Here is a 25,021-nt window from a genome sequence, read left to right on the forward strand (position 1 = left end):
ATGATCCTCTTCCAAGTAGATATTAATAACTCTGTGAGTTATGAGCTCACCCTGCTTTCGCTACTCCCACGCTACTATCTAACCCACTATGGATAAATCACTACTTCTGAAGTCCATAATCCACTATCAACAGATCCTCCAACATCTATATAAAGTGCTCAAATTATCAACATCATCAACCAAACCTGCTAGCCTCCCGAATAATGATAGAGAAAAAGGAAACATCCAACCTTCAACACCCACTGTCTATAAACTTAGATATACCCATCATGGTTCAACATTGCACGTCCATGTCGTACCACTACAGAGACAATATCTAGTGGGGAAGTTTATTATCATAAATCTCTAGTGAGACAAACCAATCATATTCTCATCCTTCCAAATACTCAAATATCCACAATACAAAAATTATAATCCAAAATCCAAATGATCACTCAACCGTAAGATCACTGAAATTGGATCACCAACTCCATAACTATCACACAAGTGCTACTCCTCATGTTTCTATCAACATCAAATACCAAACGATAGATCATCAAGTCATATATCCACTAATAGAGTATCTGGAAATCAAATATTACAACATTTAGATGTTGTGTAAGAGGATATCCACTAATAAATCATCAGGAATCAGCATATCACAATATCTGATCTCACCAATGACTGACACAACACAAGTCATACATGGTATAAACAACTAGTCAAGTAATAACAGAAATGTATGATAATAGTATATCACATACCTCCTATAGCATGGAGATTCCTATCGCTGCCTGATCCCAAAACCCGAAGGTCATATAGAGGAATCAATTTACAAAGGGAACACAAACAAAAAACCGAAACCCCAAAAATAGGCATCGTAAAACTTCGCTCTGATACCACTAAATTGGAATCAGATTAACTCAAAAACCCAAAACACGAAAAACAACAAACATCGTAAACCCGCTCTGATACCACTAAATTGGTATTAAATTAACTCGAAAATCTTGAACACGAAAAACACAGACTTTGTAAACCCGCTCTGATACCACTAAATTGGTATCAGATTAACTCGAAAATCTTGAACACGAAAAACACAGACTTCGTAAACCCGCTCTGATACCACTAAATTGGTATCAGATTATCTAGAAAATCTTGAACATGAAAAACACAGACTTCGTAAACCCACTCTGATACCAAAAATTGGTATCAGATTAACTCAAAAATCCATAATACGAAATCAGCATCGCAAACCCGCTCTGATACCATAAATTGGTATCAAATTAACTCAAAAATAATCATAAATTGAAACAAGATCGAAACTGCTCTGATACCATAAATTGTCACGCCCCAGAGGAGTCCTTGCTAGACAAAAATCCGACAACACCTCCCCTGTACGGGTGACAATCTGAAGCAATAAATACATATATACTCAACATATAAACATAATCCACAGCCCGTACGGCTGGATATTAGCACACAACCATGCAGTTTAAAAATACAGCCCACTCAGCTGGACAAAAATGGAAAACACACAACTACGCAATATATAATAACAGCCCACATGGCAGAAAGTAAACGCAGCGAAAAACACAAAATAATACGAACATAAGACCAACAACGGCACTAACAAAAATACCTGCAATCACTAGACTTGACTCCAAAACTCACATCGACTTATTGAAAAGCAAAATACACAAAATCAACATACCACCCGAACGATAACAAAACCAAAAAGAAAACTATTCTCGAGTGTGACGTGAGACTGGTAGCTGGGACTCTCCAAGCATCCATGACTCATCTACTTGTTACCTGGCGAAAGAAAACCAGTTTGCGAGGTGGTGAGTATTGGAACTCAGCGGGTAAGGAAAGATGGTGCATGAATATAATAAACAAATAGGGAATGCTAAAAAGGAATACAGTCTCATAAGAAGAATAGCAGATACTAAAACAAAACCATAATAAATGCTCATACCTGAAACCATATCCTAGGCTAGTAATAGAAGGTCAGAAGTAGTACTAATCTGCTACAATACGCGCGCCTCATAACTACAGAGGAAATATGTAAAATATATACAAACTTCCAATAAGTAAACCAAGGACTAAACACCTACAACGAGGGCATATCTCGACATAAGCAAACATAGCAACATAAGTGAGCAACAGCCACATAAACTAATACCAGCAGCAAAAGCAAGCAACAGCAGCATAAGCTAGCAATAGCAGCAAAAGTAGCAACAACATCATTAGCAGATATAATATAACAGCATATGCACGGATGGTCACCCCGCCCACCTCACTACACCATGACCCCTGTATGGTCGAGAGGCCGGATCGATGACAACTATATCACTCAAAGACTGCCACTCCTCTCAAGAGACCGAGTGGACAGGTGCTGAGTAGCTAACTAGCCACACAGCGAAGGGGGTCCCTGCTGCTCGCAACTTCAGCTACCACTACCCACAAGTGGCCGAGTGCGGCACGACAGGATAAGCGGCTTCAACTCCAGCTACCACTCTCTCGAGTGGCCGAGGATGCGGCCCTGGTCAACGACTCTCTCGACTGTAAGGGAGAATTGATCGTTGACATGCATGCCATGACATGATGCGCCAAATGTAACAATCATCATACAAATATAAGCAAAATTTTGGGTATGCTACATGAAACCAGCATGCTCAATATAGTACATAAATAAACAACAGTCAAAGTATACAAACATGGTGTCTAGTATCTGCTACTTATCATGGACAACAACAAGAGACTATATCGATATGGAAATGAATATCTCAAAGATCACGTGGAAGTATCAAGTGCAAGAAAAATAAGAGTGAAGTCAAGGTAAAATAGTTTCTTATCCAAAATAGTTCATGCACCAAGGTCAAAGCACTAAAAGAAACAAAGCAAAAAGTACCCGCCTTTAATATGTAGCTTGAAACAAACCACGGCCCGTCACGTCAACCGTCGCAATCAACGCCTTGCACTAGCGCACACAATTTTGCTATCTTCGTGCAATGCATGCCCAAGACAATGCAAACATAATGTCTACTCACATTATCTTAACTATGAACACCAACACCCAATAAACAATTCCGATTAGGAATACCAACTCAAAGAGCTCACCTTCGGACTGTGATGGAAAACTCAACAACATAAAAGACTCTCAAATTTTCCCAAATCGCATAAACTAATCCAAAACCCAGAATCGTTTACTCCAGCATAAATCCAAGGCATCCGAACAGACCATAGACAAGCAAGAACACCTTAAGCCCTACTCGTACCGTCTGATAAATCAAAACCATTAAGAGGAGACAACACAAGGTACCGAAACCAATCAAAATCTCACTATTTTGATGCAACAGATCAAGAATTGTTGTGTTGAATTAACACATCCTTGGGTTAGTTTGTCGATCTACAAGAAGAAGCTCCAACCATCAAAACCGAATAATAATCAAAATCCCTTGAGAGGCAACATGAGGAATCAACAACCGAGTCTACCAACACTAAATCCATTTTGAAGAATCAAAACCCAAACAAAGGAGCAAAGAAGTCCACTGAACTCAAGAGAAATCCTTCGAACCCCATTTGTAAATCAAGCGAAAACCTTGTGCAGACACCATGCCAGCACCCCTAATCTTGTTGTTAGCCTACCCAACCATACCTACAAGAGAAGTTACTTGCCGGATCAATTAGGGCACGCACGAGGAAGAAAGATCGACGACTGTGGCTCGGCGACCGTGGCTCGGTGCTGGATTTGGGCAGCGTCGCGTGAGGGCTTGGGAAGGAGGAGATCAAGCGGTTGTAGCTCGAGAGGGAAAGACCGTCGGCTGTGGTGCCCGTGCGAGGAGGAGGAGAGGTCGGCGGTGAAGATGGGGCGGTGTCGCGAGGTGAGGCTTGGGGGAAGAGAAAATCGCTGGCTGTCTGGCTCGCGTGAGGGAGAGATCCGGCGGTGCAGTGCTCGGGCGAGGGAAGGAAGGAGTCGGCGGTGATGCGAGGTGCATGCTTAGGGAAGAAGCCGGCGGTGGTTCGGAGAAGGAGGTGTCGGGTAGGAAATTTAGGGTTGGAGGGTTTTTATAAAAAAAACTTAGGTTTAGTGCAATTAAACCCTAAGTTGATTCCTTAATCAACTCCTACTTCCGGGTATTTCTAACAGGCTTTTATCGGACCCATTAGTGCATCCCCTCTAAATGCGTTATACGAGCTTCAATAAAATTTTAGAAAATTTCTAAAAATTTTAAAAATTCTAATAAGATTATTCGCCCATTAACTTTAGTATTTAATTATTATCTGATTCAGTATTTTACAAAATTAATTATACACATATGTAAATTTTTTAGTTATATATATGTTTCAATTTTTAACTCTGCCCATGACGAATCAGTCATGGTCGGTCCCAAGCTCGGATAAAAGAGAAGGGTTGCGTTAGGTTATTAGCCAACATTAAAACTATGAGAAATATTTAATGAATAAATCCATTAAATTATTGTGCTAATCCTAGGCTGTTCCTCGGAATGAAGGTATTGTAGAGTTTGACTGTAACGTCTTGGCAATGACCGCTACATCTCCAGAACTTAGTGTAGTGCTAGATATATAAGAGTTCATGTTGTATAGTCCGATTGTAATATATCGACAAGGATCACTACATCTCCAGGAGAACTTCGATGTAGTGTTAAATATACAAGAGTTCTCACACTATAAGTTGGATAATAATAAATCTGATAAGAAAACTAATAATTTAATATTTGAAACATCAAACATAGGAACCCTCATTAGTAAATCAATGAAAGTAGTAGATATGAGATTAGGAGAAGAATTAGTATTTTGTGTGTACAAGAGACAAAATGAGTAGGCGAGAAGGTAAAGATGATAGAAAATTGGGATTTTAAGTTATGGTACACAAGAAAGAGTAAAGCAAGAAATGGAGTACATATTGTTGCAGATAGTTCGTTAGTGGATAAGTTATAGGAGTAGTTAGAAAATAGGATAGAATTATAGCCCTTAAGATAATAGTAGCGAAAGAAACTATGAACATAATTATATAGTGCATATGCATCGCAAGTATGATTAAATGAAACTACCAAATCAAGGTTTTGGGATGACTTAGATGAATATTACAAAACATTCTGTCAAATGAAATGATTTTAATAGGAGGTGATATAAATGAGCCTATCAGACTGAAAAATAAAGAATATGAGAGAGTACATGGAGGTTATGTTTTTGGAATGAGAAATAAGGAAGGGAAAACTATATTAGATTTTGCGATAGTATATGACCTTATATTAGTTAATATATTTTTTAAGAAAAAAGCAAAACACTTAGTTATCTTCAAAAGTGGAAAAATAAATTGCAAATTAATTTTTTTATGATTAGGAAGAATGATAGAAAGATGTATAAAGATTGCGAGGTCATCCATGGAGAAAGTCTAACTACTCAACATAGGTTAGTAATATTGGATATACACCTCAAACATAGTATTAATAAAAAAAATACATACAACTCCTAAAATTAAGTGGTGAAAGTTAAAAGATGAGAAAAAAAATATATTTAAGGAGAAGGTAAGAATATAAGCATTAGGTAAAATATATAGTGACTCTAATAGGACATAAAATAAGATGGTATCAAAGTTGAAAATAGTAGCTAAGAGTGTACTCAGTGAGTCAAAGGGACATGTACTACTAAGTAAGGAATCTTTGTGGTAGAATGAGAAAGTACAAGAGAAAATGAATAGCTTATAAGGAATTATATATTTGTAAGAACGAGAAAAATTTTAAAAAATATACAATAGCTAAGAAAGAAACTAAGAAAGTAGTGAATGCAAAAAAAAATGAAAATTTTGAACAATTATATAAAAAATTAGATACAAAATAAGGGGAAAGAGACATTTATAGAATAACTAAAGTGAAAGAAAGGAAGACAAGAGATCTTATCTAAATAAAATGTATTAAAGATGAATATAATAAGATACTATTAAACAATAAAGAAATAAAATGGTAGTGGAAGAGGTATTCTCAACAACTTTTTAATGAAGGTTTAGGTGACCAACTTAACTTAGGTAATTTAAATAGGTCAAATGAGAATAGAAATTTAAATTTTTATTGCAGAATTCATACTTCAGAAGTAGAACAAGCTTTAAATGAGATATACAATGAAAAAGCCGTTGGATCAGATAATACTCCGATAGAGGTATGCAAGTGCCTAGGGAAACAAGGTATTGAATGAGTTATAAAATTATTTAATATGATATTGAAAATAAAAAAAATATCTAATCAATGGAGGATAAGTACTCTAGTTCCCTTATATAAGAACAAGAGAAATACACAAAATTATGCAAACTATAGGGGTATTAAACTAATGAGTCATATCATGAAAATTTGCAAAAAAAAAAAAGTAATACAAAATACATTAAGGAAGGAGACCTCAGTGATCAAAAATAAATTTGGATTTATGCCTAGAAGATCGATAATAGAAGTTATACATCTTCTTAGACAATTAATTGAAAAGTATCAAGAGCAAAAATGAGATCTACACATGGTATTCATTGACTTAGAAAATGCTTATGATAGAGTTCCAAGAGAAATTATATTGAGAATTCTAGAAAAGAGATGTGTTAGCGTAACATAATTTAACTAATTAAGGATAAGTACGAAGATGTAATGACAAGAGTAAAGACTTCATGCGAAGTAACTGAAGCATTTCCAATAAAGATAAGGTTACATCAATGATCAATTCTAAGTCCCTATCTTTTTACACTAATTATAGATGAACTCATTGCACACATTCACTACAAGAATTTTTGGATTTAACCACACCTAATAGACAACAGTTTTTCAAGAAATTGTTATCTTTTTTCCATTCAACAACAGTTTTATTGAAAACTGTTGTTGTTCACCATAATATTTTTTAAATAACAACAGTTTTTCAAAACACTGTTGTCTAATGTGTATCAAAGACAACGGTTTTAAAAAACTATTGTCTTTTAGTGTTGCTTATGTGATAATATACAACAGTTTTATTAAACTGTTGTCTATTGAATGTTGTTGAATCCTAAAAACACAACAGTTTTTTTAACTTCATGAAAAAAAACCTAAAACCCACTTCTCTGTGACTCTTCAAACGAACAAAAACCTATCTCTGACTCCTCCTTCCCGACTCCTCCACGAAAAACGCTCCTCCTCCAAATTTGACTTTATTTGGAGGTCAAATGATGGAGATCAAGCAGAATTAATATGAGCCGTTGATCCAGATCAAGAGAAATCTTCCTCCTTCATTCAGATCTAAGCCATCCAACCCTCCATCCAGATTTGAAGCTACATGGACCATTGGATCGAAGCAAGAAGGCAACTAGATCTGCACCACTCATCTCTTCATCAGCAAGATCAAATGAATCCATCTTCATCAAATCGGACGGCCCAGATTAAAGGAGGAGAAAACCATTACCTTTCCTTTATTTCTTCGCACGGCACAGTACCAGAACCCCCGATTCTGATCTCGCGCGGCTTCTCCTCGAGCTAGGGCTCGCGACGCCACCGCCCTTCCACTTCTTCTCCTTCACCAACGGCCGGCGGCAACCTCTGCCCACACACCGCCGCCGGCCGACCATCCACTGCCCAATCTTCCTCTTCTGGATTCCAATCGGTGACGACAGCAGCAAAGATCTCTTGGTGGCAATAGCGAGCGACGGCAGCAGAAATGAGCATCCACCTTGTCGGAGGGGTTCTCCCACAAGATCCTTCACCTTACGGCGGTCTTCTTCACTTCTTCCTACTGGGGTTCAGGCGGTAGAGGTAGAGGTTGGCGGTGGTTCATTCCAGCACCTCCATTACTTCCGTTCATCTTCCATCCGAGGGGGTTCCTTGGTGGAAGATTCGTTTATCATCACCGTTGTTGAAGCAAGCACAGCCGGTATTTGGTTGTTGTTCATCGGTTCTGGGAGTTCAGGAGCTGGGCGTTTTGTGTGAAGCTCCTTCATCAGATTCCGAACAAAGTAGCACTTCCCTTCATCAGATTTGGAAAGCTCTATTTGTTGCAGTTTTTCTTCACTTGATTCGAATTGATTGTTGATTTTTGTTTAAACGTTGATGAATGCTTGTAATTGATGATCTCCCGTGTTCATTTTTGCATGCACTTTGTTCAACTCAATTTATGCCTTTGATGTGTTCGACGAAATGCCCCAAACACTTTGATTAATGCATTTTAGTTCTTTAATTTCTTTCAATGCTTTGTTTGGTTAAATGTTAGTGATAGTTGTCCTTTTATTGTATGCAATTAGGATTAGATTTCTTTAATGCTCTAGATTACGTTCTATGCTTAATTTCTTTAGTTGCTTACTTTATGTTGTCTTTAATTTCCTTGCAATCATAGCTTAAGTTAGACTAGGTTTTCTTATTTGCATCGTCTTTCATTTCTTAGGTTTGGTTCATTTAATAATTTGCTCTTTCATTCCTTAGTTTGGTTCCGTTAATAGTGAAATCGTAGTGTAGAGTGACAATGCACTATGAGATCACTACTAATGGATAGATAGAATGTCTTTCATTAATTATGATTAGATTTCATACTTGCTTTGCTCTTTTGTTCTTTAGGTTTAATTTCATATTTGTTTTGTTATTTCATATCGTAGTTCAAAATTCAATGATATTTGTTTTGCGCTATGAGATGCCTTAATTTGGGATTGTAGCATACTTTTTGACCAAAGAAGTATAGATCAATGATAGATTGTTCTTCAATCTACAACTCTTTTTAGCATCTTTATCCTGCTATAATGTTATTCTTTAAGATTATGTTGCATTGATTTCTAAAAGTTGCATGACATCTCTCTACTCTGCCTTCAAAACCAACGATTTATGTTGTTTCAGGTAATTACTACAGCCATTCCTACTATAGTTGGTGAAAACTTTAACGTGTTCATGACTTTAAAATAGTATATTCCAGATTTTCTTAAGGTGAGGACACAAATTTAATGAGGAATATACTTTATAAGCTGTTAACATCTAAATTGATATCCTATGCATCAACTTGATGATGTAATAGATCTTGAGATTCCAAGAGGAAGAAATAGACTTGTTTCTTTAAACGGTGAAACTTAAATTAAAGATTAGAAAGTCAACTGATGTAACATGCCACTCCACTTCTCTTTTTATGATTTAGCTCATGATCAATGTAAACTAAAGTATTAATCCAAAGCCTATGGTAACTTTCTGAATTCATTTTTATTTAAGGCATTCTTTCCTTTAATGACCCCTTTTAGAATTTAATGTATGACTTCTTAGCATCATATGGAGTGTGTGGGAACGTTTGCATTAGATTGTACCTTTTAGAATTAATGTTGCTTGATCACTGGGAAAAATAATGTTTGCATGGTTTATAATAGAAGCTTTGTATACAGTGACATAGAATGAAAATTCTGCTTAATAAGAAATTTAAGAGCCACCATATTATTTCAAGAGGTTACCATTTATGTTACATAGATAACGCTTTTTGCACTTCTGCTAGATGACTATATCAAATGATTTTTATGGTTATGTAACATTTATGCAATGCAATTAGAATCACGCGTACAGTTTAGTTTCTAATTTGTAATATATATCTTTATTCAAATAGGTGTCCTCAAGAGTATTGGGAAGAATGCTGACAAGCTAAAAATATGGAGAGACTTTAACAAATTAAGGAGCACTAGGAGCTGCAATCCCTCCTCTTCACCGACATCTAAGTAGAAAATCTCGTGTTATATTGTTCTACCTGTGTTTTAATAGTGTTATCATTTTGTTGGTTGCTTATGAAATTTTGTTACTTGCTTATGAAATTTCTTCAGAATGTTATAGATATTATTTTTGAATGTTAGAAAATTGTATATTAAATTTTATTTTGAAATTTAGTATTTTGAATGATTTATAATATTAGAAAATTGTGTATTAATTTTTTTATTTTTTATCTAAAAAAGATAATGGTTTTTCACCGATGTCGTAGATAGTTTAAAACTATTGTTGAAGATCCTGTTATTAAAGGTAGACGCTCAAAGATAATGGTGAAAAACTGTTGTCTTTGAAGGAAAAGACAACAGTTTTTCACCGTTGTAAAAATGTTGTCTTTGCCTTCAAAGACAACGGTTAAAAACTGTTATCTTTGGGCACCCCTTTTAACAACATAGCATTTAACAATAGTTCTAAATGGGCTACGACAACGGTGAAAAACCGTTGTTGTTAGGTTTTTTTCTTGTAGTGATTCAAGATACAATATCATGGTGCATGTTGTTTACACTAATTATAGACGAATTCACTGTACACATTCAAGACACAATATCATGGTGTATGTTATTTGTAGATGATATTACTTTGGTAGATGAGACACGTGAAGGAGTAAATGCTAAACTAGAATCTTGGCGGAAAACGCTAGAAGGGAAGGGTTTTAGGCTTAGTAGAATAAAGATAGAATATATGAAATTTAAGTTTAGCAATATTAGATGTAATAAAATAATTATTAAGATAAGAGATAACGAGTTGCCATAAACCGAGATTTTTAAATATTTAGGATTATTTTTGTAAAATGATGAAGGAATTGAGAGAGATGTCTTACATAGAATATAATACAAGCAGGTGGTTGAAATAGAGGAGAGCATCGAATGTTTTATGTAACTGTAAAGTACCTCTAAAACTTAAAGTAAAATTCTACAAAACTAAAGTTAAACCTACTATATTATATGGAGTTGAATGTTGAAATATGACTCGAGCACATGAGCAAAAGATTAGAGTTACAGAGATGAGGATGTTAAAATAGATGTGTAGACATACGAGAATGGATAAAATAAAAATGAGAGCACTAGAGAGAAAGTTGGAGTTACATCCATTAAAATTAGTTTATATGAATTGTTTTTGTTTGTATTATTGTGATTGTATGGATTGTGATTGTTTATATGATTGTGATTGTATGTATGAATTATATTTGTTTTGCCATCATATGTGATGGTTTATAGATATGAAAATTGTAAACTGAGTATATTCTGAATATACAAGTTTCTTGGTCATTTTTTGAAATTTATTAACGGAATACCGACAGAATTTGTATTCCATCAGTAAATATCGAAACTAGTTTATGATACACAGTCGGTGTTCACTGATGGAATATTATTTTCCATTGGTAAACACCGATGGGATCCTAGATTCCGTCGATGTTTACCAATGAAAAATAATATTTCGTCGGTAAACACCAACAGAATCTTAGATCCCATCAGTATTTATCGACAAATACAAATTTCATTGATGATTATCGATAGAAAATAATATTTCATCGGTAAGTAATGTTATGGGACAGATTTCCATTCTATAAATACAAACAAAATTATACATTTTGTCAGTGAACATCGACGAAATTTGTATTCCGTAAGTATAATTATCGATGAAATACAAATTCCGTCACAAAAACCGTCTCTAATAATATCTTTCGACTATTGTATTTCCATCATGATTTTATCGCTAAACTAATATAGCTACATAAATTTTTGTTAGAAATAAGGGATTTTTTTTATTGCTTCCTTCCGAATTAATCGATTCAATAACTTAGATTCCTAGTGGCCATTAAAAAATCTTAATGATCGATGTGATAATTAGGGGTGCAAATATGTCAAACCACAAGGTAGCCACTCGTAAATGGCTTAGTCAAAATTCTATTTGAGCTCGAAGTTAACCGAGCTCAAGCCGGCTTAGATTAATTAGAAATCGAGTCGAACTCGAACCTAATATAATTATTACCAGTTCGGTAGTTCGTCGAGCCAAATGAATCAGTAATAATATTTATTTTTATAACATATGATATATTAATTTTTTTTATTAAAAATAATAAAAAAAAAAAAATGTGAGTTCGAGTTTAGTCAATAATTAAATATTTAGCTTGAGCTCAAATTCAACTCCATATGCTCGAACAAGCTTAAGCTTGAGTTAAACTAATATAAATTGAATCAAGCTGAGCTCGAGATTAGATTGACTTGAGCTTGGCTGAGTTCGTTTACCGTCCCGTCCCAGTGACATCTGATAACCGACTCTTTATTGTGATGGTTGGAGTCATGCAACTACCATATTATAATATTTTGTATGTAAAATTAAAATATATTAAAATTGATTATTATTTTATTTAATAGCACATGCATAGTGGTGTAACTAAGGAGTTGATTTTTGTTAAAACTTATTTATTAGAATTTTTATTAAGCTTAGTCAAATCTATTTTTTATGGAACTAACTAAGACCGTTTTGTCGTTATATAAGTATTTTATATATTCTTGTACATCAAATAAATATAAATTAACTTTATTAAACTAAATACCAAGTTTATTTATAAACATCTATTTCTAAAGAATATCTTCTTCAAAATATATAGAATATTTGGATGAGAATATCAAGGAAGACACCCAAATAAATATTGCTTCTAAAATAAAAATAAAAGGATAAACTTTGCAAAGAAAAATATTTGATGATTTAATGTTTAAATGTTGGGATTAAAAGAATTTAGATTTATTTTTTAAACCTCATATGAATATAGATATTTTTCATCTTTTAAATTTATAATTTTTTTATATATTTTTAATGTGAGACTTAAATTGTATTCTCATTAATCCTCTCCTCAAATAAAGTATCACTATTATTTTCATGGTCCGGATCTCCCCTCAAATATCTGATCATTTTTAATCTGCTTCGGGCCTCCCCTCAACGTCATTCACCGTCATCTCACATGACATCCGATCTATACGCTTCTTTCTCACTCTAATACCACTTGTTGAAATCAAAAGAATTCACATATGTCTATAATGGTATGATATTGTCCACTTTAGATCTAAACCCTCATAGATTTATTTTTGAACTCTATCCAAAACACCTCATACTAATAAAAATATCTTCTATCTTTTAAACTCATAATTTTTTCTATATATTTTAAACATGTGACTTTGATTCTATTTCAAACATGAAATACAAATGCGTAGAGTTCATCCCTTTAAGAACAATTCAAACAATAATCTAGACTCACTATTTAATGAAGTAGTTAATCATTAAAAATATAAACTATGAAAAGACTAAAATTTATTTAACGCTAATATAATTTTAAGTAGGTAGATAACTTGAATTTGATAGTTTTAAGTAGTCAACATTAATTTCCAATAAAATATTTTTAATAAGTTGTATTTTCAAAAGGAATGTGGTTCTAAGAAGCCAAGTAAGCTATAATTTTCAAAAACCAACTCTAGTTTTCAACAAGGTTCGTTACAGCCTTAACATGCAAACAAACAATTTCAAACTTATACCATCCCTACTCCAACTAACATATTAATTAAGTCTTAAGTCATAGATGTTAAGAAGGAATAATATAATGAAGCATGAAGAAGAAAAAAAGAGGTTAGGATTAGGTTTCATTTATGCTATTATCATATCACCATACGATGCTATTTATAAATATGTGTCTAAATATTAATAATGGGTCACTGGATCTCAAATTAGCGGATTGCGGGTTGTGTACGGGGAATATCCAATTATGCTTTAGAGCTTGACCATATGTGATGGATTTCTCATAGTGGAGCTGGCCACATAGTGTAAGTTTGCTATGCCAACAGAAGTTATTCCTTGGCATACATAAAGAATTTATAAAAATAAAAAAAATAAGGCAAATTTTAGGTCATCGGTTCTTTAGAATTAACCTTTGATAGAGATGTTATACGTCCATTATCTGCACTAGTAATAAAAAATTTATAGAAATCATATGCTATGTGTTTGAAAAATACAAATGATTCAATTTATTTCTTCATTTTTTTTTCATATTTAACCCTTTTGTGAGTCAAATTTGTCCTCTTACTTTAGGTTGAAGAAATAAAGAGAGAAAGAAAGGGATAATAAAATATCAATGATACCATTTACTTCAAATGAGGATGATATTCTAATTTAGAGATTTTAGTCAACTAATGCTTATCTGTTCTATCTCCACATGTACATAAATTGTAAGCTAAAATAAACATTTTGACCTTAAAAGAATGTGCAAAATAAGTTTGATATGATAAATTGTAATGTATAAATATGTAGATTGTTATTATATTAATGACCAATTTGAGTTACCCATAAAACCTATAAAAAAAATATCTACGTACGATTATTGTTTGTTGTTGGTTAATTAAACAACTTGGTTTGGTTGCTAAGTAATAGTGTGATCCGGTGGTAAGATAGAACTCGTTTGGTAGGAGGTCAAAGTGGTCAACGCCCTAGGCAGGCGTCTGATCGGGCGAGCTACCTTCCCAGTCAACATGAAGGGTAGCCGGTCCGATACTCTGACAGCTCGGTCAGATACCGGGCTTCCGATGCTCATAAAGTTCAAGCAGGGAGGCACGAAGGCCGCGCGGCCGTCTCGCTCGGCTAAACTGTGGATGTAATCTCGACCCGGCAGACAGGGGTCCCTCGCCCAATGGGGGGAGCCGGGTAGTAGAGCATTGGCTGAGCGGACGCTCGGCCCGACCATTGCATCACCCGGATAGTAGACCTGTCGTGAGCGGCTCTCCTGCTCGGCTCAATGAAAGACAAAAGGAGCAGTTGATGAGATCTCCCTAGGGACCAGTATCATTGATAGGTGGCATGGTCGGTGGCATGGTTAGACATAGAATCGTACAGTGGAAGCTTCCACTGTCACGTCAGGGATATGCTCGGGTTGTTAAGGTATGACGCCAGACACGCTTTTCTGATACATCCTTTCCAGGTATGCTTTGAGAAGCGTGTGCACATTGGGAAGTGTGCACGTGCCTCCCGAAAGTCCTATATAAGGACCCCAGAGTTCGACGGAGGTATGTTTACTACTATAGCTACAATTATGTTGTTGTTCTTTTCTCTCTACTTCATTCTTCATTCATTTGTCGCCGATGACTGACTTGAGCGTCGGAGGGTTATCGTTGGGAACCCTTCCCTGGCTTGGCACTAACTACTTGTGGTTGCAGACTCAATTTGTCGGAGATCCACATCATCTTCAGTCGATATCTAGTCAACATGAGCATTATCTTTCCAGCATTCGTCGACTCACTCTCGAACATATCATAGTGCTTGACCAACAAGTTTTCTTTGTCAATGATTATAGTTGATCCATTAATCGATCTTATGTTACTCGATCTGGTCAACCAAATAATTAATTATTTGATGCAAAAGCACAAACATTTATTCTTTATGAGCTCTTTGATCTCAATTTTAAGCAAATAGCCTCTGTAAAATTTATGCACCATATATATACACACACTCAAATCAACTTAATTGAATACACAACATATAATGTTGTGTTAAGCTCTTTGATTGCAACCTATTACAATTCTTTATCATTCTAGTTTTTCTTTTTTTTTTTATAATTACATGCACAAAATATAATTCTATGAAAATGTATAGAAAATAGAATTAAGCAAACGTCTGATAAGTGACTTATGTTGAGCAATAATATTGAAGATTACAATTATTACGTCAGTTTTGCAGGATTGAATGAGCAGTTACATGGATGGAAACAGGTTACGAAACTATATGGGCAAAACAGGGCGACAGTGCCATCCTTGCCTTTTTAATTTTGGCCATCTAAATTTAATATGAGTCCCTGCTTGGCTATCCATGAGTGACAGTAATCATAGAATGTTGATAGTGAATTATCTACCAATTCAATATTTTTAGATCAATTGTTCATTAATACAAATTCTATCTGTTAATTATCCTGCATCCCAGGCAGCTCTTCATTGGCTTTGGCAGAGAGTGGTTGGTCGGTCTATTTTGGGCCATGCATGATCAAAATGGAGGAGCTCCCCGGTGAGGAGGGGACGGGTTACAAAAAGATCATCGATCGCACCATGTCTGAAGTTGTTAAATACTATTGTTAGATTTGTAGCAGAAGGGTCACCTGATAAATGGAAAATAAAAAAAATCTAAAAGCTATTCAATTCCATGCACTGGGATTTTATTAATTTTGAAATTGAAGTATTAACAGGTCACCAATCTAAAGCGACCTTCGCTCGTTAAGGAAGCCTCTTGTTAAGGCTCACACAGTGGGCAGTGGAAACCGAAGGAAGCATTGCGCAAACAGAGCAGCGGCAGCAGCTTCCGCCGCGATGCGCAACACGACGCCGTCCGTCTCAATGGCCCCATCCGACGAGAAGAATGTTCTTCTCTCGCCCGGCCATATCTACCTCGCTATAGTCCCTCGTCTTTCTAGCCAATCGAGGCTTGGCGATGACATTAAAGAGCAGGGAACTTCCGGTGAGGAGAAATCGTTTCCGCCGCCGGAGGAGATGCTGAAGGAAGCTGCCTCACTCTTCCGTCTCTCTTTACCCATTGCGCTTACGGCGCTGCTGCTCTACGTGCGCTCGGTCGTGTCCATGCTGTTCCTGGGCTCGCTGGGTGACCTCCCCCTGGCCGCTGGCTCCCTCGCCATCGCCTTCGCCAACATCACCGGCTACTCCGTCCTGTCGGGGCTTTCGCTCGGCATGGAACCGCTCTGCTCGCAGGCGTTCGGCGCCAACCAGCCGCGCCTCATGAGGCTGACCTTCCACCGTTCCGTTCTCTTTCTCCTCTGCTCCTCGCTGCCTATCGCGCTGCTCTGGCTCAACATGTCGCGGATCCTGCTCTTCCTCCGGCAGGACCCGGAGATCACCGCGCTGGCTCAGGATTACCTCCTGTTCGCGCTCCCGGACCTCCTCTGCTTCTCCCTCATACACCCACTCCGGATCTACCTACGGTCGCAGGGCGTCACTCGGCCGCTCACTACCGCGGCCGCCATCGCCGCCGCCGTCCACCTACCGGCCAATTTCCTCCTCGTGATCCACCTTGGCCTGGGTGCGCCCGGCGTGGCCGCGGCCACCGCTGCCTCAAACCTCGCGCTCGTCCTCTGCCTCCTCCCGCTCGTGCCCCTCGGGCCCACCACGGAGTGCCTCTCGGGATGGGGCCCGCTGGCCCGCCTCGCCGCCCCCAGCTGCGCCTCCGTGTGCCTCGAGTGGTGGTGGTACGAGCTTATGATTCTCCTCTGCGGCCTCCTCCCGGACCCCCGTGCCTCCGTCGCATCCATGGGCGTTCTCATCCAGACCACCGCCCTCGTCTACGTCTTCCCATCCTCCCTCGGCTTCGGCGTCTCTGCTCGCGTCGGGAACGAGCTCGGAGCCGACCGCCCTGCGCGCGCGCGCGTCTCTGCGACCATTTCCGTGCTCCTCGCCGCCGCCATGGGCCTCGCCGCGATGTGCTTCTCCGCCGCTGTCAGGGAGCGATGGGGCCAGATGTTCACCGACGACGCTGACATCCTGCGGCTGACGGCAGCGGCGCTGCCGATCGTGGGGCTATGCGAGCTCGGCAACTGCCCGCAGACCGTCGGATGCGGTGTCCTGCGTGGCAGCGCGCGCCCGTCGCGCGCTGCGCACGTCAACCTGAGCGCCTTCTACCTCGTAGGGATGCCGGTTGCCGTCGGACTGGGATTCTGGCTTGGAATGGGCTTCGTCGGGCTGTGGATGGGCCTCCTCGCGGCCCAAGTATGCTGCGCCGGCCTCATGCTTCACGCCGTAGGGACCACCGACTGGGAGGCGCAGGCTCAACGGGCCCAGTTGCTGACGCGTGCGACCGCTACCGCAGCCGTCTCGGCTCCGCCGGAGCCAGCGGTGCTGGAGGAAGTGAAGGTAAAGGAACAGGTGGCTCAGTACCGGGAGGAAGAGGGCAGATTGTATTATGAGCCACTGTTTTCGATCAAGGTGTATGAGTTGGAGAAGATGAAACCGGCTATCTAGAAAAGGTTACTACTATCTATTAATTCATTGCAAAATTGCACTGCTCGACGATTGTTAAAAAAAAAAAAAAAATTAATTGCTGGAGTCAAAGCATCTAATAAAGCCTTATAACTTTACATAAAGAGACAAGAACAGCTAATTTGTATATCATGTTTTTGGATATCAATTGCTCTCTCCATCGTGAATTAGTTAAACTTCGTCCCCGTTTGTGTCGGATGATTTAATAATATTGGACTTTTCGAAGATATCAGCATCACTATAAATCTCAGAGGATTCATGTGAGTCGACCAGTCAAAAAAACAAAAGAAAAAAAAAACATCTACAATTAAAGTTGGCCTAGTGACTACATTTTGCATGCGTTGGAACTGTAACAATGCATACATATATATGGATGTTCCCTTAGCTTATAATTATCAGCTGGATTGGGAGACAAGAAAGAGACCCTGTCATTTGGAGCTATCCAACTAATTAAATTAGACCATGTTTCTCCCAATTGCTGCGACACAGCACGACGCTAGTCATTAGCAAACTACGTCGACGATATTTACATCGATCGATGGTTCGTTGTATCCATGCATGCCGTCGATGTCTCATCGCCTCGAGTCTGTTAGGACATATCCATCACCCCCCTCCATTAGTTTGCTTCACCTATTGCTGGCCACTACATATTCATTTTCACGGTCACAAGTTGACGAGAAGCATGACATAGAGGTTCGTTGTGCACGAATGGATGAGATCGATCGCATCGCGGAAGGATAGACCCAAATGACTCGCAGCCTGATCTTTGACCAAAAAACGGAAAACACATACTCACTCTTTAATTACGACCCGCGTCAGACGTAGACCTCAGGTTTGTTTTCAGCCTCCTTACTGTCTGATTTCATTCTCGTGACATCTCACATTCAATTTCTTTCTCAATTTGTTTATGTCAGCCGAATTGGCGTCACGTTGGCTACTTGTAGGACAGTTTAATTTTAAAGTTTTACCGAGACACAGCACTCTCGTGCCCAGTTCAAGAGCACTATCACCGAGTTCATTTAATTTAATATGCGATGGCATGGATAATTGTGGCTAACAATGACTTAGCTAACTACCAAACTACTTTTAAAAATCACTTTGGATTTGGGTGCCGATCGTGTTGAGTGGATCTTTAAATGCACCTGGTGAGTCTATTTAACACACAGTGCTACTAGCTGTCAACTTAGTGACAAGCTAACACACAGTATGGCCCCCAAATTCAATAGCTTTGCATCCATTCGGTTAGGATTATTAATGGGCCATGCTTATCTTCTCTGTTTTAAAGCCAAACGATCAAAGTAAACTTTAAGGCAAAAGAGCTGTAAGGTTCCAACACCTGATAGCCATCGATGACCCTGCCATTTTTCAGCAGTCATATTTACTTTTCCTCGCATAACATTAGAATAATCCCTCCTTTCAGTCGTATTAAAATCAACTGATTACCTCAAACTCTAGAGAGGAAATTGAAGGAATCAACGAGACGAAAACAATCAATAGCTTATAGATGAAGACGATATTGTAACTCTACATTTTGGCAAACTGTGAAGGACCATATGTCTATAATCAACTATCAGTAAATAGAGATCGATCGAGGAAATGAATGCCCTACCGAATAGCATTTCATTCCATCCGGCACTACTGTATGCACAATGGACCTGCATATGGAAAAAAAGAGAGAATATCGATGCTTATTGATACGGTGCGTATTTTGTGGGGTCGATAAGATGATATGGCTCGGAGTCAAGGCCGCAAGACGGTCAACAGTCTAGCTGACACGGAGGTCAAGAAGGTCAGAAGTCAGGACAACGTGGCCGGTCAATAGTCCAGCTGACGAGGAGGTCAAGAGGGTCAGAAGTCTAGCCAACGTGTCTGGTCAGCAGTTGGGCTGATATGAATAGCAGGAAAGTCAAAAGTCCAACCTACGTGGCCAAAGTCAAAAGAGAGAATTATAAGACCCAGTCCTGATAGTAAGTAGAAAATGGGCTCGTGGGCCAAATACAACTAAAGATGGAAACTACCAGCAGGTCTGCTTGCAGACCCAGCGTGCAGGTCGGGACGTACATGCCTTGGATAGCAATAAGCAGATGCGGGTCGGGAATCAGACCCAGCGTGCAGGTCGGAACATACATGCCTTGGATAGCAATAAGCAGATGCGGGTCGGGAATCAGACCCAGCGTGCAGGTCGAAACATACATGCCTTGGATAGCAATAAGCATATGCGGGTCGGGAATCAGGCCCAGCGTGCAGGTCGAAACATACATGCCTTGGATAGCAATAAGCAGATGCGGGTCGGGAATCAGGCCCAGCGTGCAGGTCGGGACGTACATGCCTTGGATAGCAATAAGCAGATGCGGGTCGGGAATCAGGCCCAGCGTGCAGGTCGGGACGTACATGCCTTGGATAGCAATAAGAAGATGCGGGTCGGGAATCAGGCCCAGAGTGCAGGTCGGAACATACATGCCTTGGATAGCGGTAAGCGAATGCAGGTCAAGAATTAGATCCCTCGTACAGGTCGGGAACGTACATGCCTTGGATAGCAATAAGCAGATGCGGGTCGGGAATCAGGCCCAGCGTGCAGGTCGGGACATACATGCCTTGGATAGCAATAAGCAGATGCAGGTCGGAAATCAGACCCAGCGTGCAGGTCGGGAATCAGACCCAGCATGCAGGTCGGAACATACATGCCTTAGATATCAATAAGCAGATGCGGGTCGGGAATCAGGTCCAGAGTGCAGGTCGGAACATACATGCCTTGGGTAGCGGTAAGCGAATGCAGGTCAAGAATTAGATCCCTCGTACAGGTCGGGATGTACATGCTTCGGATGACGCAGACAAAGGTGGGTCAGGAGGCCAGACACTACATGACAAATAGGCCTGCAAGGAATCGTAACCACCTGTCAGAGAACAATCATCACATGTCAAGGAATATTCTAACGGTGGGAGGCTCATACTCCTCTTGGTTCCTCCGCCAGCCTATAAGAGAAAGCCACGTGTCGACCACCGCCAGACAAAGCCTGACATCCGACATTTCCTGACATTCACCAGGTTCCAGAAGCCTCAGTTGCAGTATAAAAAGGGATGCTTTGTCCCTTACATAGGTACGCTCACTCGTCATTTTTCACTAAGTCTTTACTTTTCATCCTTTCTTTGCATTTTTCTGGAGAAAAAGTACCTGACTTGAGCGTCGGAGGGCCTGACCCGGGGACTTTTTCCCTGGTTTCTAGTCTCTAACGACTGGTGGACTCGTCTGAGTGTCTGCAGAGCGACAGTGTCATCGTCCTAATCACCACTCGTGGGAACCTTTCCAGGGGGGCACCCAGCACATCTAGCGCTTCGAGGACTCTCCGTCAACTTTCCGCACAACAAGGCCCGCCTTCATCCGACTCAGCTTCCGGACGGGATCACTTATAATTAAAATAACATAGTGCGAAATGATTTAATCTAGCATTTACACATGATCCTGTCTGAAAATTACAGAGATGACGCGCTGGGTATAATGGATTGGCGGTTGACTAACAGAAGACCTTTCTCTTCTCCATGATGCTTCCCTTCAATTCTACGCATAAGTAGACGAGTCGACAAAACGTTAGTGCTTAAAAATCAAGGAAGAGTCCTTGGCGAAGACCCTCTAACGCTCAAGTCAGTATTAGTCTGGACGGATGAACGAAGAATAGTAAGGAGTGTGTGCCTGAGAGTGGAGTTATAGATGTCAGAGAGCGTACTTTCACCACGGAGAGGACTCTCCTTTTATATGCCACCTCACATAACCTTCGCAATCATGAGGTGGCAAGGTGTGCCAGAGTTTGTTAGTTAAAGGGAAGTGTACAACTCAGGTGGCATGCAATAGTCCTCTGAGGAATCTTCCCCTTACCCACATGTATACCTCTTTTGTCGTTTATAACTTCTGTTATTACTGAGGCTGTTGAAGGAATATGCTGTTATAATTAGTCTGCGGATGAGAGACACGATGGTCTTCAAAGAAGCTTCCAAAAGAATATTCTCTGACACATAGTAGTTATTTTTGACAAGTTGTTAGGATGTTGTCTGTCAAGTATATCTTGGTCGGTCCTTAAGACCGACCATCTCTATTAAACTGCTCAGTTACATTCTGTATAATCGACTCTGTATTGTACTGCATGTATCTTGGTCAACCAATAAGGCCGGCCGCCTTTATATTTGTCTTGGTGTTAAGCGGCTCAATTATGTTCTGCACGTCATTGAGATATTCGTTTGTAGAATAATACTATGATGTCTTGGTCATGTTAGAAATCTATTTGAGAAATGATAGGATGCTTTGTGTTCCTTGGAAGACCTCTAATAAACCGTGCTTTGCCGGAAATATGTCCGAGTAGTAATAGGAGATTAAGGGCTTTAGACTCGGTGACCTCTTACCCGACCGGGCAGATATAGAGAGATTCACAAACCTCAAGAGGGCCGACCTATGACTGGCCGATTGTGAGATGGGTCCAACATCCCGGTCGACCTAAAAGGTCGACTGCCTTAAAACCTGATCGGCTACCAACTGACCAGACATGTTATCTTTTAGACAGAAAATCGGGCTCTATATATTTAACCAGATTAAGGTCGGTCGATCATTACTTGCCCACCTTGTACCTCAGCCGGTCTAGACCTTAGAGCATTAATGTTGGGTGAATGACGAAGCCATTCGGGGGATGCCCCCTCCTATTGACCTTGATCGCCATGTCATCTTGACTTTGATGGTCACGTCATCTCCTGGGTCCTCTTGTTACATCTTGTATCACCAGCCTCCCCTTCAAGTATAATCGAAAGAGGTATAGCCAATTGATTGGACCCAAGTTTAGTTTCTAGCCACTCTTCCCTTTCATCAAGGTCATCTAATAATCTGCACTCTTCTTTATGCCTTAAAGACTTAGTGATTTTTTTTCAAAAACTACCTGTCGATAGTTAGCTGTTCAAGAGAGATTACTGAGGACATGTAAAGATGTGCATGGTCATAGAAATGATTTGATTGTCACTTCCATCATAAATGCCTATTTATAGGTTGATGCCACGTGGCTCCCCTTTTTATTTTCTGAAACGACTTTTGACGCATGTCTCCTTGTATAGATAAACAGTCTTTGTCTTCGTTCAAATCAACAATATGTTACATGTTATTTCAATCCAATGGCCACAATTGAATTGTAGTTTTTTTTTAAAAAAAATACTAAATAGCCCATATTCTCAAAACTCTGCCTTTCATCCTCCTCACTTTCTTTTCCAGCAACCTTTCACCTGTGCTCTTCTCTTTGTCCCCTTTGGCTATAAGTAAGTCCTTCATTCTTTACCTACTTCCTATTTTTTATAGCGGAAGAAGCCTTTGCTCCTTGGTACACCTTGACCTTTTTGGATTTTGATGATGTCGATAAAGCTTATGTTTGTTCTTGGTATGAAATCCAGAAAGCTATCGAATTGTCATACCCTCTCCTACCACCCATCCTCATCATCCTCATGATAATCACATCACCTTTTTTGTGGACCAGCTAGCAACCGATCTCCATTTCCCTGTTCCTCCATTTATGTCAGTGGTGAGTCAGTATTTTCACATTCCTCTACTGCAGTTTGACCCAAATGCCATCCGTGCCCTATGTGGCACATTCATATTATTTCGTTTATTTAGCATTCCCCCTACATCCCAAAATTTCTTTCTATTTTCATATTCTAAAAAATCAGAATGAGGGGTTTTTCTTTTCCAATCTTGTCCAAAATCCATGCCCCATGTGGCACATTCATGTTATTTCATTTGTTTAGCATTCCTCTTACACCCCAATTTTTTTTTTTTCTATTTTCATATTCCAAAAAATCAAAACCAGGGGTTTTTTTTTTCCAATCTCACCCAAAATTCGTCTTTTCAAAGACATGCCCTATTCGAATAAGGGTTGGAAGTCATGTTCCTTTTTTCCTTGAAATGCCTAAGTCTGCCTCTTAGCCGACCAATTGACAATTTTCCCTTCCTCCTCTTCCTGAAATAGGGAATTATAAACAGAATGCTACTTATATCAAGTACTTTCCCAAGCTAAGAAGTCAACAGTTTAAGATCCACCGGTGGTTACGTGAAGGCCTCTTGCACTTGTTTGGCTTGAGTCCTATACAAAAGAAGCTTCCCGACTCTCTTTTTAAGTTTTGAGAACTTGGTCACTATATTATCACTAAGGTATTTTTTATTTTATATAGCGAATGCCCTTTTCTCTGCACTAGTCGATGACTCGATCGACCTGGAAGAGCAAGAAATTATTGCTAAGGAGCCATAACTACAAGACGATCGAGGCTTACAATCGACCGCCCCTACTAGTGAGGCGTCCGAGAGTCTCGTAGCTAAGTCCGGCATGGTTGCTGCTTCAGAGGAACTGCCTTTCCTTACATCTCCAATGTCTGCAGGTCCTCCCTTGGAATGGGAGGGCGTTCCTCTAAAAAGACGCAAAAGATGCAAACTTGTCCACATCGAAATCCCTGAAAAATAGCACCCTCGGAAGAAACACCCCTAGGTGAGGTGCCTTCCGGTCACTTATCCCCTACCTTGGCAGAACCCATCCAGGAAGAAGTACGAGAACAATCTTCCGAGCGGACCCTATCCGCTCTTACTTCTGCTAGCCCCACGTCAGAGACTGCCCAGACACAAGAGGTCATATCCCTACCAAATGAGCCAATAGATGCAACTCTCTTTGTATCTCCTCAAACGAAGACTCCGTTGGGCTCTACCGGGCCAAGATGACCTTATCAATTTTTGACCATTTTTGATATGTCGCTCACCCAGGCCATAACTTCTTCCTCGACTGCCCTGACCAGCGAGCTACTTTTAAGAGGCCATTTAACAAAGGCCTGGGAGGATGTTGTAAGTCAGCTCAACAAGCTAACTCCTAAGGAATTAGCAGACAAATATGCTTACTTTCAAACTTAGGTGAAATATTTTAACCTACTCCTTTCGACATTAACTGTTTCTAATGTTGTTTGTCTTTTTCTTCAGAGCTAGGTGATTGAGATGAGTGCCAGCCAATAATTATACTATTTGGCACAAGAAAATGAATAACTGAAGCAACAACTTTCTGAAGCCACTACTGCCCTCTCCTCTGAATGGTCGAGTGGGCTAGAAGCCCAGGTCCAAGAGGCTCAACGTCTAGTAAAAGTTGAACTTAAGAGGGCGACTAGCTTAAAGAATGCTCTAGATACCTCTAAAGCTAAACTCCAATCATAGACGATCCTTTGGGAAAATCTGAAGACAGAGCTGGCTGAAAAAATTGTAGAATCTGATTGCCTCTCCTC

General features: G+C 39.4%; 1 protein-coding gene across 1 annotated transcript; it reads left to right on the forward strand.

The window, feature by feature from the left end:
• Window positions 1-16,025: 16,025 nt before the first annotated feature.
• On the forward strand, window positions 16,026-17,725 carry LOC121986560 (protein DETOXIFICATION 52-like). Its single transcript, XM_042540524.1, has one exon. It carries the CDS (start codon window positions 16,067-16,069, stop codon window positions 17,723-17,725), a length of 1,659 nt encoding a protein of 552 aa, XP_042396458.1. The 5' UTR covers window positions 16,026-16,066.
• Window positions 17,726-25,021: the final 7,296 nt, after the last annotated feature.

Source organism: Zingiber officinale, chromosome 5B, assembly GCF_018446385.1.
Source record: "Zingiber officinale cultivar Zhangliang chromosome 5B, Zo_v1.1, whole genome shotgun sequence".
NCBI classification, from domain to species: Eukaryota; Viridiplantae; Streptophyta; class Magnoliopsida; order Zingiberales; family Zingiberaceae; genus Zingiber; species Zingiber officinale.